The following is a 13,801-nucleotide window of genomic DNA, read 5'->3' as shown; positions in this document are numbered from 1 at the left end:
TCTACTTTTGCTTTCTCGGGCTGCATTTTCTTACTATATATATTGGTTTTGTAGTTAATATAAAATCAATATTTTAAGTAGTTTCTAAACATCCATGTTGACTATTAATGTCTTTGCCTTTATGTGCTTGTTTTCTTTTAAAAACATTTTAATTCTTCTGCAGGATTCGGAAACTTCAGATACGAAATATCCCGCCTCACTTACAGTGGGAGGTAAGAATTTCTATATTTAAAATTAAGATTTCAGTACTAAGCCTATTGTTGTTAGTTGTTCGAAAGGTTTTTCTCCTTTCCTCCAGCTCTTGTGCTAGAACTCAACATTCTCTCATGGTCTCTGTCTTGCTGTGGGCTTTTCTTCGTGAGGGCACACTATTATCTTTTAAAAATTGCTCTTCGAGTTACTTTAAAAAAAAAAAATTAACATAGGTTTTTGGGTAAACTGGGTAATCTTCCTCATTCAGTCCCACCCCAACAAGAGCTTGTTTATTTAAAATCTTTCTGACGAGTTTGCCAGTTGTATCTAAACATGAAGTTCTCTCCTTGGCGAAATTTTAAAGAGACAGATACCTGCTACTTATACTTTATTTTAAAATGTTACTCTGCTTTTTTTTTTTGCTCAGATGGTGGCTCTATAGTGACTGTACAAATACAAAGTATTTAGTACACTCGATTAGCCTGGGTCAGCAATATCCAAAGCATGATAATGATGTCATAATCGAGAATTTGAGGACCCCAGTGGTTGAAGAGAGAAACTGTCTGTTGGCTCTTCCAGATGATGGAACCTGAAAGTTCTTAAAACCTACCTGAGACAGTGGTGCAGGGAAAACTTCTCAGCTCTTACGTATTTTTAGTATAAAAAAAATCACAAGTAACTAGCTTTGGGTGTAAAATGACATTTGATGAGTCACTAAACCAGAACCTTCATCCAAATGCAAAATATGGTTAAAAGGTTTCTTTGGTGGTGAGTTGAGGGAAGTTGGTTTGAACTCTGTTTCTCTGAGGTCCCAGTGGGTAACAAATCGTTTATGCTCAGAATATTTTACACAGCATTTATTTTCAGAACAATATTATTGAGTTCAATCTTTGCAGGAGGAGTTGATTCTTTGGTAAATGCTGACTGTTTTTCAAGTTGTGTAATGTATAAAAAGTATATATTTTTTTTACATGGAAACTGACTTTTATAATATTAAACTCAATGCATTTTCCTGTTTTAGATTAAGATTCGTTTGGGGAATTCACTGGCTTGGAGGATGGGTCCACAAGTCAAGTATTATGGTATTAAATTTACTGATTTGATCCTCTTGGGCCATGTGAGATATGATTTCTGTTTGGGAACTATATTTAGTGTAATGTAGCTTTCAACGAAATAATCAAATGGTAGTAGTCAATTTTAAGTGAATTAATAGACTAGTAGCATATCAGCTATAGGCAAGTGGCAGTTTCCTTTTAATTCATTCATACTATTTCTTCAAATCTAGATTGCAGTGGCTTTAAGCAGTTTAGTGTATTTTTAGTGGTTTTTCAAGTTTTTAGTTTATGTATTCTTCTTCATTCTTGGTAAAATTTAACCTCATTTATGAGGATAAATCTTTTTTTTGCCATACATAACTTTTATTTCATTTTACCCTCCCCATAGACCTTTGAGGTAAAATGAAGTTGGTGACATTATCTCCATTTTCAAATAGGCAAATATGGTCATACAGGATTCAAATAATTAAGTAAAAAACACATACTAAATTACAAGAAGTTTGGAACTAGACTTTGAAACTCTTGACTTCTGACTACTTAAAAATTTTTTACATGATTGTTTAGAATATTGATCAACAACAAAATTTATTGAGGGCTTGTCAGGAGTAGGATGAGCTGTTGTGATGTTTCCTTTCCTTGAAGACTTGAATGAATGCCATCTGTTACTTCCTTTTTGAGATGAATCACTTTGCATAACATTTTATTTGTATTCAGTGTGCTGGCTGTCTAGTGCCAAAGCCTTATCTTAGACGGTGATAATTTTGTACTTACAAATCTGGACTCCCTTTATATTGGAGGGATTAGACTTTGGATCTACTAATTAATCTTAGAACCACTGAAAGTGGAGTGACTAGACATTCCGTGTCTTCTGGTTTGATGTAATAGGAAATAGACACAGGTGAAATATTGTTGTCTGAAAAATAGAGGTTTGACTGGATTCACTTTCAATCTAATTTTGAGTTTACAAGAAATATAGAAGCTAGCGGCACAACTTAAATGATGCCACCAGGGAACAGCTAGCAAAGTCCGGAATATGGGACATTCCACAGAACAAACGATGCTGTGGAGAGGTTTCCGCATTGTAAGATCCGTTTCTGCCTTGTGCGTAGTCTGCTATGATTCAGGAAAGGAAGCAGAAGCTGTCTCCTGAGCTAAACAAAGGGCAATAAAGGGTGGAGGGTCTTCGCAACTGAAGCATCCTCAGATTGCATCCAGGCTTCTGACATGCAGGTTCTTGACATGGAAAGCAAGTAACCAGTAAATTAAAAATGAAAGACTAAAGCTACAGGTTGGAAATTGCAGCATCATTCCGCCCCCCCGCCCCCCCACGAAAGAGTTACTACCTTAACGATTTAAGGGTCTTTTTGGTGCTTCTGTATGAACTTGAAGCAATTTTTGGAAGTAAGTGAATCTTACAGGAAATCTTAAAAGACTCTTCTTTCGTAGGGCCAAAGAATTGCCTTAACAAAACACTTTATTTTGCGCTTGGCTTCTTAGTTTTGAACCCAGCTCCTAGTAACCAGTTTGGAGAAAGTTGAGTTCTAGGGTATAGGGAATATTAGAAAACCCTTGGCTTTCTGTATTCCTTTGTAGTCTGGTGATGTCGCATTAATGGTAAGAAGTAGTAGGGAGAAGCAGCAGAACTTCCCTGTCAGTTATAGTCAGGTCAGTCACGTCCACACTGGTAGAGGCCAAAGCTTTAGAAAGATGCCCACATTTCAGACCGTAATGAAAGATATACTCTAATAAGTGGAAACCTCAGAAAATGGATATTTTCTTGTGAGCTGAGGCAAGAACTTATAATGGAGAAATTACATGATCCACATTTTGCTTAAAAGAATGCTTAATGGGGATGAGTTGTAGAGGTCAGAAATTTTCTTAAAGCTGGTAAAATCTCAATGAAATCTTGTTATTTTCTTTCCAAATCTACTGTGACTATTTTAAGAAAGATCGATGACAGGAGACCTGGCTGCTCTATGAGGAAGTAGAAACAGCAGTATTATTAAGCTAGGCTCTGGCAGAAGAGAAACCAAAGGAGTTTTTATTTAGAAAGAAAGAAGGAAGTAAGCAAGAAAGTAGTGATGCCATGTGATCTAGTCTAGGGGGAAAACAAAACAATAGCACAGTTAATGTAAAACGGCTCAGAGAGAACCCTCATAGTAACACTTGGGCGGATGTGTGCTGAGAATTGGAAGACTGTCTTGGAGGATGGAAGGTGAAATGACTTCCAAGGGAAGAGATTTAGACAAGGGCAGTGGAGTGAAGGGCCGTTAGGTGAAGTCCCTGGTAGATGTTGATGTCTTTAAGGGAAGGAGCTGGCTTTCATTTTCTACGTGGTGGTTCCTGTTCGGCACTCTGGTCAGATGTTATTCGGTCCATGATGAATTTGAGAATTAATGCTAGAAACTGACTGAGACCAAAGCATTTAAGTGTAATTGACAATGTAATGCTCACAGTTTGAGGTACTTTGTCTCAGAAAGACGTTCATAGTAACAGTGGTGCTGGCAGAGACCATGAACTGAGCAAGAGGTCACCAGAGGCATTGATGTTGACTATTAGGAATAACCCCTTTAAAGGTTGCCTTCTGCAGCAGACATCTTAGAGTTGTAAATAACTGTAGGGTGCTTTTCAAACGTTTTAAAGGAGATGGTACAGCAGAAGCCTGGTGTGTGAATATGGATAAAGGCAGAGCTAAACAAAGATGGCACACCTTGCCTGCTGGCTCCCTCTTTGGCCCCCGGGGAACCCCCTGGGGAGGTTTTGTGGGCCTCTTTGAAAATCACTGTGACATCAGTGAATTGGAGTATGAACAGTTGCTAGAGGTAGTTGGTCTCCACCAACTAATTTTGAAGGAACGCGATAGGCAGTTTGGGGTGATCTTCCTTCATGATGGCCTGATTCTGAGCACTGGCCCCTAAACAGCCAACACCTAGGGAGCACATACGTGCTGGGTGCTGGATTAACCAATTTTATCTTCATAACAGTCCCATGTCCCCACCTTACAGATGAGGCAGCTGAGGTACAGAGAAGTGAAGTAACTTGCCCAGGGTCACACCTGGGAAGGGTAGAGTTTCTGCCCTTAATCAGATTACTCAAACAGAAAACCTCCCCCAGAAGGCACGTTTCTACTTCTTGTAATATAATCATTTATCAGCTTTCAACTGAATGTTTGACAGTGAACCCAATAGAAACTGGATCCTCCCCAGGTCTGGAGGAAATATGCGGTTATGAGTGATGAATGGGCTTGGACAGATTATTTGGGGGAAGTTCTTGGTAAACTCTTCCGTTTAGAGAACTGTGGTCAATAGAGTTCTTTGTGCATCGTTGCCCTGGCATGGGTCAGACTTTGCTGCATTAGAAATGACCTGGCAAAGATGTGTAGGGGAATCCCGGAGTTTCCCGATCACCTGGATGTGAGCGGAAGATGAGGCATTTATTGCTGCTCCCAAGCTGCCACCTCCACATGTCTATAATGCACTTGCATTATGATGCCTGAACTTTTTAAAAAAAATTTATTCAAATTAGTTTCAAGTATACAGTACGTTGCTTAGACATCTGTATAGTTCATAAAATGATCCCCCCAATTGCTCCCTCCCTCCCCTGGCCCTCCACCTCGCCATCATATTAATGCTAACTACATTCCCTGTATTGTGCTCCACATTCCTGTGACCAACTATCAACTACTAATTTGTACTTCTTTAATCCTTCACTCTATTCTCCCAGCCCCCCGACCTCCCCTCTGTCCATCACCAAATTGTCCACTATATTAAAAATAGGAATGCTTCACGAATTTGTGTGTCATCCTTGCACAGGAACCATGCTATCTTCTCTGTATTGTTCCGATTTTAGTATATGTGCTGCTGAGGTGAGCATGGTGCCTTACCTTTTGCCTGATGCTTCCGTGGTTCTTCTGAGATGGTCACCTGAAAGGCCTCCGTGTGCTTTTATTATGAAAATGTCAAACATACAGAAAACTAGAGAAACCGATATAATGACAGTATCAACCACTATTAATATATGGTCAAGCAGTCTTTTGTGTATAACTCTATCCTCTTCACCCTTTTCCAGGTTATTTTGAAGCAAATCCTAGACATCACTTCATTTAGTAAATACTTCAATATTTGTTTCTAGGAGATAATGTCTATGTATTAGTTTGCTAAGGCCTCTTTAAGAAAATAGCACAAAGCAGGTGGCTTAAACAACAAACTTAATCTCACAGTTCTGGAAGCTTGAATTCTGATAACAAGGTGTTGACACATTTAGTTCCTTCTGAGGGTCTGTGAGGGCGGGATATGTTCAAGGCCTCTCTCTTCTGATAGTTCCTTGGCATGTGGCAATGTAACTCCAATCTTCAGGTGGCATTCTGTATGTGTGTCTGTCTGAATGTCTCCTTTTCGTAAGGACAACAGTTATTATATTGGATTAGGTAGGGCCCACCTGAATGACTTCGCTTTAACTCGATTATCTCTGTAGAGACCCTCTCTCCAAGTATGGTCACAGTCTAAGGTACTGGGAGTTAAAACTTCATCACATGACTTTTTTTGGGAACACAGTTCAACCCATAATGGTCTGTTTTAAACATTCACATGTTAAATTAATAGTAAGTCTCAAATATCAAATCTAATCTTTCATATTTCATTGATTATCTCAATTTAAAAAAATGATTGTTTGAGTCAGGATCCAAACAAGATCTTTTTTAAAGACATTTAACAGTAGGTTCCCCCCAACCCCTGCTTTTTTTTGCATCATATTTGTTGAAGTTGGTTTGTTCTTAGTTTGCTGAACTACATTCATGTGTGATCCCTCAACATGTTCCTCAGACCCTTGTGGGACTTGGATTATACCCAAGTTCACTTTCCATTTGGAAAGACAAAGTAATAGGTGGTTATGTGTTCTTCTATCAGGAGGTCCATAATATAATGTCTGTCTCTGTGATAGGAAATGCCATTGATCATTGCTTAGATTCATTACTGTGTGTTTGCAGGATGTTAATATTCTAATTCTACAATGTCTTCATTTGCTAGTTGGAATGTATTTATGAAGAGGAACTTGTCCTCATCAGTTATTTGATCACTCTGAGGAAAAGTTTGAGACAGGACAAATGCTTGATTCTTTCCATTTATTTCCTACTTTATAAATATGGGTGCCTTAGCATCCTACAAGGATGACCAGTGATTTTTTTTTTTTTTAACCAGTGAGTTTTTGTGTGTATGATTATGAGGTCATTAGTTAAAGATATTTGGGTTTCAAAATTACTGGAATCATTCATACCGATACTTAAATTATTCTAACCCGAGAGCCATGTGGAGCTTCTTCAAGACAGTGCCAGGGTTCTTTTGATGCCACCTCAGTGGTTGATAACTTCCTTGATTTTTGGTTCAAGAAGGACCAGGTTTATCTTGTACGTTTTCTGATCCAAGGCTGGAATTAGCCCTTTCTCCAAGGAGCCCAGTGTTTAGAGACCCCAGTGTGACCGTGCTCCTCTCGGGACCAGATCCATTGGCGCATCCTTGGTTGTTCATTTTCTTGGTAACATTTATGCCCTGTGTTCCACGCCCTGAGGGTTTCCATTACGGCTGCTCTTCTGCGTTATTCCTGATGTGAACATTTCTGTTACTTTGTTTTTTCTCTCTTGGAAATTCCACTTGTTTCTACTCTTTTAAAAATTTTTATTTTATTTTATTTTTTGCTGCCTGCTTGAAAGCAAACATTCGTTTGAATATCCATTGAACTTAAAGTGTCTAAAACCGAATTTCTTTCCCTCTCAAATCATTGCTTTATTTTCTCTGTGAATTTTAATATTGCTTAGGTCACACGGGCTTGGCCATGAGGTCATTCTTGATTTTCCTTCTCCCATTTGCCCTCTGGCCACAGGAAACTAGGTGTCCTTAGCCGTCCCCCACCACCCTACTTCCTTTGATGTTCGTTCTTGTACCCATGGCCATCACCTTGCAGAGCATTCAGTCATAAGTCAAACGTTTTAAGCATCTTTACCATGTGTAAGTGGAGAAAATAACATGTAGGCATAACTATCCTATGAAGGGTGACCACAGAGGGCTCCTGCTTTGTGTTCTCAAGCTTTAAAACCATCTTTAGAAGTGTCTGGGCACTTATTTTAAGATTCTGTGTTAGTGCCAAGATGTTAACTTGCTTTTTTAATTTCATAATCTGCAAATGAGCCTTGTAACTCTTCAAATGAAAACAACTGATTTTTTCTGTTTGAATTATGTTAAACTACCAACAACCACAAACAGATTGTTTATGGTTGTAAAAAAGAGAGTCTTTGGTTTCAGTAGTATTTACTTGCAGTCATTGGCACACCCAAGAAGGAATAATTGGTAAATAAATCTCTCATTTGTGTTGCAGGCAAAGCTTTTTACATGATACCTATACTGCTTCAAAGTTCAGACTGCCAATTAGGAATAAGTATGATCCCATGAAAAAAGATTGAGAGGAAAAAAGTTAACTACTTGAGGGTGGGAAATAAGGTAATATTTATCCAAACTTTAATGTTCCATGGCCAAACAACTAGTACCTTTTAAAAAGCCTATTTAAAAACCACATCTTTTTTCTACATGGGATCAGTAGATCTTTATGTTCTAAACTCACAGAAGCCTTCAAAACCTTTGCTGTTTTCTCTGCTCTCAGTGTGAAGCAAGAGGTTTGCTGAACATTGAGAGAGAGGATCTGTGTCATTTTTACTCACAGTATTTCTGACACCAAATACACGGTGTCTTTTCCAATACCACTTCTACTCGCCAGCACCAACTAGGTGTCATATAAATTCATTTCTGACACTAACCGTTGGGTTTAGTGTCAGACTCCACAGCTTAAGAGTTCCATTTCACAAAACTGCCTTTCAGGTGCCAGGTCCATCACATTGCTACCTGGCCGAAGACCATCGTTCACTAGACAGCCTCACAGAACTCAGAAAAGAGCTTTGCTTTCCTTCTTTTAACCACCGTACGACAAAAGGATACAACTCGGGAACAGCCAAATGGAAGAGATGTGTAGGAGACGGGCACAGAGCCTCCACGCCTTCTCCAGGCACGCTCTGTGATTCAGCACTAGCCATGTGTATGGAATGCTAAAGAGATCATTTCAAATTTAAGTGTCTAAAAATCTACACTTGTTGCTCTTTTCCTCTTGGCTTCCTACTTCTGATGTTAATGAACAAAATAGTCGGGGTTAACATGGAGAAAGGGGGAGACGTCCCTAGGCAGAGGTTTGGAATAGTAAACCAATTGGGAATGAATGGCAGGGCACCCTTAATCCTATTTCTAATTTTAGCATCAACCAGAAAGCAGGGCTGCCTCAGTATTCAGAGCATTTTCCCTCTTTGTGTTTTTGCATCGCTGAATGGCCTACTTTGTCTTATCCAAAACATAATGTTACTGTTTAGAGTTTCTTCCCATGTGGGGATGAGAAAGGCTATAATTTTCTGTGGTCTTTCCTAGATGTGTAGTATACATGCATGGACATCTTTTCAGGATTCCTTAGTTATCAATTGGTTCTTGTGTGGTAGACAAAAGGAAGTGTTCAGTAAGCATTGGCTGTACTGAGAATGTCATGTGGTGCTTTTCAGAGCATGACCATAAGCCAGATAGAGATCTCTGTGTTCATCTTGCTAGATTCATTCTTGGTCTAATGTTTTGTGTCACCACTCCTCCATAGACAAGCATATATAAAAAAGATTGAAATTGTTTAATTAGCTTAGGTCGATGGTAATGAATCCTTATTTCAGATGTTTTCTAATAAAAAGCAGGGCCTATATTTGACTTGTTGGTTTTTTCTTATTTTCGTGCTTACTATCACATTCCTAGTTCTCATTTCCCTCTTTTCTTTACTATTCTGCCTTTAAGTTTTGATCAACTTAATAGCATATGTGTGGGGAGCCCTAAGCATGAGCAGGGCAGGATGCAAAACTCTTTAGATGGATGTCATTTGATTCTTCCAGCCAACCCTAGACAGAGGAAGGAAATAGTGCTCTCCCCACTTTGGGGAGGGAGGTGGAAGGTAACTGAGGGATGGAGAAATGTACCGAGGTCTTGCAGCTAGCATTGGCCCTGTGGCATTTAAAACAGGTAACCTGACCTAAAAGCCCCTTAGCCACTGCTGTATGTAGTTCTGTTACCTCATGTGTAAAAATAAGAATAACCTCTAACATCCCCCACAAGTCTGTTTATGATTTTGAACATCAATTTCATCCATATTCTTATTAAGATATAATTTCTTCCTATGTTTTACCTGTAATGAGCTCTTAGATATTTAAAATAACTTGCATTTTTAACCCTCAGACCTACACCCTCTTTTAAACAAATATTTCCTAATGTTTCAATTATAATCCTGAAATGAAATTCACAGAAAATGTAACCCACTTATCCATATACTTTAAAATTCAGTATAATGTTCTAGTAATACCAGAAAGGAGAAACAAGTTTATACAAAATAATATTTCAACACATAAATACTTGGGCATGACCAGAACTTAAGACATAGTGAAATAATCAAGTGCTTGTACCATATGTAGAATGACCTTCAGTGAACCAATATAGATGCTAATATTACAGATATTCCATATGGGTGACTCAGAGTCCTGTTGTTTTATAGTGGTGATAAGTAGACCGAAATACAACAGTATCTTGATTTACATGGTCATGGCAGTTTTGGAAGATAGAGTATATATTCCAAACTAAACAATTAAATTAAAACTAAACAATAAATACTATGTTAGGTTATAGGCTCAGATAAATGAGCTTTATGTATAGGTGAATGTCAAAGGCTTTCGAGAACTGTGCAGGACATGGGGTGTCTCTCTCATTGTGTAAGACTGCCCTGAACACTTCAGGATGTATGACTTTTCTGGTTTCTGCCTGTCAAGTGTTAGAGAAGCCCCATTCTTCCACACCGAAAGACCCACAGATTTCTAAAACCACTCCCTAAGCAACGAAGTTTTCTCCATTGAGAATTACTGTTCTAGTTCATTCCTTCCCCAGCTGTGTGGAAGGTCCAGTTTTTAAAAAATGTCCAATCCCTGACTTTGTATAAAATAACAAAAATTATTAGAAACCTGAAATTTTAAAGTCAGTCAAAAAGACAAGCCCTGATTTTTATTATTAGAGTCAGCAGACATAAAATTCCTGTCAATCTGCTGTAAAAATTTCTAAATGCTTACTATCCACTTCTTGCCACTGTGTGGTCTCTTTATCTTTTTCTGTCCCCAAAGTCACCCGGAATGAATGTATGTTTCTGAAAATTCATCCTCTTAGAAGATTTCAGTTCTACTCTCTCTAGCCAAAGGCTCAAATGTTTTATTCCCAACACCTCCTTTGTTATTCATAAATTTTACCATTTATAAAAGTATTATTTCATAATGGAAATGGACCTAACTGCCTTCACTATGGGAGATGCGTTTTTATTCCATGATAGAAATTTGCAATGTAGTTTTAACAGGCATAACTCAAATTGGTTTTGATTCCTCTTTAGCTTTGTCTGCTTGAAATCCATGCACCTTCACCACGCAAACCCACAGGGAAGCAGCGACTTTTATAACCTTAATTTCAGAAGTCTTCCAGTGACATTTTTCATACTATGAGACTCTTAGTGATTGAAGATAATTCCTATAACAAGGCTGGGAGGGTCCTGGATCATGAAATGTGTCCCGCATTTCATGTTGGTGATCCTGATGGTGATACTTAGCAGGGGGCCTGTACCTGCTTCTGCTGTGGATCTGTGGAGAGAATGCTAGTCCTGCTGGAGGAGAAGTTCGATGGTTTTGTCACAGTGACTCAAATGTGACCGCTCCTCTTTTTCTTCCCTTTGGGTTCCTCTAGGTCAGCGGAACAAGTACCTGGCTTTCATAGGGATCTTCCCTTCAAACACAGGTTAATAGTCTGAGTTTTGATAGCATCTCAGCGCCTGATCCAGTGTTGTCCTTCCTTTGTATATGGTTGGCTTTGGTGTGTGTTTGTGTAAGTACTTTTGGGATGGACCCAGGCACAGAGTCACGAGGTAGCTTTGGGAGTTGTGCTGAAGTGAAAAGGCAGTGCTTGGGCCTTTAGGTATTTCCTAAAGCTTTTGATGTATATGAAAAACACAAGATGGTTGAAGGACAGGATTCTATTACCTACCTTGCTTTGCGAGGTGGGATCAGCCTAGTCAGAAGGGCTCCTTTAGTTGTGATTATCCGCGTGGCAGAGGCGGCGCTGTGCTGCGAGGAAGCTCTGTCGACAGCACTGTGGCTCTTAAAATGTGTTCCCCGAAGGAGCAGGACAAAGTCCGCTGGGCTCTCTGAGGCCAAAACCAACCGCTCATGTATAGCTCAGCGCTGAGTTATGGTGGAACCGTTCATCTTACTTAGACGGGTTCACCTATATGTGGTCAGCAAAAAAAAAAAAAAGGTAGTATGGAATATTTTGAGTGGGGAAGTTTTTCCACCATTTTATTCCGTGATCCTCCATCCTGGGGAAATGGGATATGGGAAATATGAGTGTTTCTTCAGTTGCTCAGCTCCCACGTGCCTCTTATGCACACTGAGAACATGTTTCGAGACACGTACTTTTTATACCACGTGTGCATAACTACTAGCCAATAACCTGACTTAGTGTTAAATGAAATAATAATTCATTTTAATGTCAATGAAAAAATGGACTCATCTGGCCTTAGTGGGTGTTATGGACTGAATGTTTATGTCTCCCCAAAATCCATATGTTGAAGCCTTAATCCCCAGTGTGGTGGTATTTGGAGGTGAGGGTCTTTGCAAGGTAATTAGGTCACGTGAGTAGAGCTCTGTGAACGGGGTTAGTGCCCTTAGAAGAGAATTAATAGGAATTAATAGAGAAACTGAGATGGTTTCTCTTTGCTGTATAGGGCACAATAAGAAGGTGACTGTAAGCCAGGAAGAGGGCCCTCACACGGACCCCAACCCTGCCGGCACCCTAATCTTGGACTTCTAGTCTCTAGAACTGTGAGGGATACATTTCTTTTTAAGAGACTCATTCTGTGGTATTTATTACAACAACCTGAGGTCACAAAGACTTTAGGGAAAGTGTAGAAGTGTGGCACCTCATTAGGAATTTAAAAGTGACCTTTTCAGTTCTCTATTTTGGAAGTTTTCAAATGTGTCCACATAGAGAAAATAGTATAATGAACCCCCATGTTCTCAGCTTTAAAGACCGTCAACATTCTGTTCTTGTTTTATGTATATCCCCTAATGTTTTTCTGCACTATTTTAAGGCACTTCAGGGGTGACTGATGGCACAGGAAATTTGTTTTACCTGCTAATGTAAACATAGATATATTCATTTCCTATTGCTGATGTAAGAAATTACTACAAATTCAGTGGCATGAAACAGAAATTTATTCTCTTATAGTTCTGGAAGTGAAGAGTCCGAAATCAACCTCACTGGGTGAAGGTCAAGGTGTTGGCAGGGCCGGCTCCTTCTGGAACCGTTGCTTTGCCTTTTCCAGCGTCTAGAGGCTGCCTGCCTTCCTTGGCTTGTGGCCTCTTTCCCCATCCTCAGAGTGCATCACTCTAGTCTCTGCTTCTGTTGCCACATGGCCTTTCTCTGAATTGACTCCTCTGGTGCCCCTTTCTATAAAGACCCTTGTAATTATGTCAGGCCCATTTGGATCATTGAGGATAATCTCTCCATCTCAAGATCCTTAATCACATCTGCAAAGTCTCTTTTGCCTTCTGAGGTCACATCCATAGATTTCAGAGATTAGGAGGAAGACCTAGCATTTGGTACTATTACTCAGACTACTGTAGTAGAACCACAGTGTGGTCAGCATTCAAATGTCAAATAAATGGTGGAACCACAGTCCCGAAGAGTAGGCACGGTCATCACGGAGGAACACATGAAGATTAAGTTCTTACGAACCTGGAGATGTCTCTGCAGGATACAGCCTGTCATTTGGCATAGAGGATGTGGCATTTCTATCAGATAAGAAGGAAAAAGGAGGTGTGTGTTGGTTAAGGCCAGTTAATACCTGGTGCCTTGAGAGATGTGAGAGAAAAGATAACTGCAGTTCAACATCAGACTTAAGGCTTAGCAAAGGTGACTCAAACATACAGAGCCTCTTTCCCATCCGTGAAAAGGTTAACAATAGGGTCCTTTCTAGGTCATTGTAAGAACCAGCATGTGGCGCAAGGGCCTTGCCCCATAGGGTATTTATGAATTAATAAACTTCCAGGGATTCATTCTTTGGCTGAAATTCTCATCCTCTATTATGTGCTTTACTTCCTCAACCCCATCATTCTTGTAATTTTGGGGCTTTTGCCATACATATTTCTCTGCCAAGAATCCATTTGCTCTTTTCTGTTTTTCTTAATTCCTATTAATTAATTAGTTAGCTCTCAATTTAGAAGTCATTTCTTCCACAAAGCCTTTCTTATATATTTTTCTGCCGTACCTGGATTAGGTATCTCTTCTGTATATCTCTTGTACTTAGCACTGTACTACTACTTAGCATTTTATATTTTAATTGCCTTCTGTCTTATGTCTGTTCCCCACCCCGGACTCTAAACTTTGGGGGCCGTGACTGTATCATCT

General features: G+C 39.4%; 1 protein-coding gene and 1 non-coding gene across 2 annotated transcripts in view; one reads left to right on the top strand and one right to left on the bottom strand.

Annotated features, from left to right (window-relative positions):
• IGF2BP3 (insulin like growth factor 2 mRNA binding protein 3) overlaps nt 1-13,801 on the top strand; it is a 123,274-nt gene that overhangs the window by 37,504 nt on the left and 71,969 nt on the right. Inside the window, exon 3 of the mRNA XM_011361662.2 lies at nt 164-212. Within this exon, the coding sequence (XP_011359964.1) occupies nt 164-212 (49 nt within the window). The remainder of the gene's footprint in view (nt 1-163; nt 213-13,801) is intronic.
• LOC111740871 lies at nt 5,015-5,120 on the bottom strand. The gene has a single exon (XR_002780796.1). It is a non-coding gene; the product is annotated as a U6 spliceosomal RNA (small nuclear RNA).

This window comes from Pteropus vampyrus, unplaced genomic scaffold, assembly GCF_000151845.1.
Source record: "Pteropus vampyrus isolate Shadow unplaced genomic scaffold, Pvam_2.0 Scaffold69, whole genome shotgun sequence".
In the NCBI taxonomy this organism is placed as follows: domain Eukaryota; kingdom Metazoa; phylum Chordata; class Mammalia; order Chiroptera; family Pteropodidae; genus Pteropus; species Pteropus vampyrus.
The sequence above is the reverse complement of the archived record's forward strand: the minus strand, read 5'-3'. Positions and strand labels throughout refer to the sequence as shown.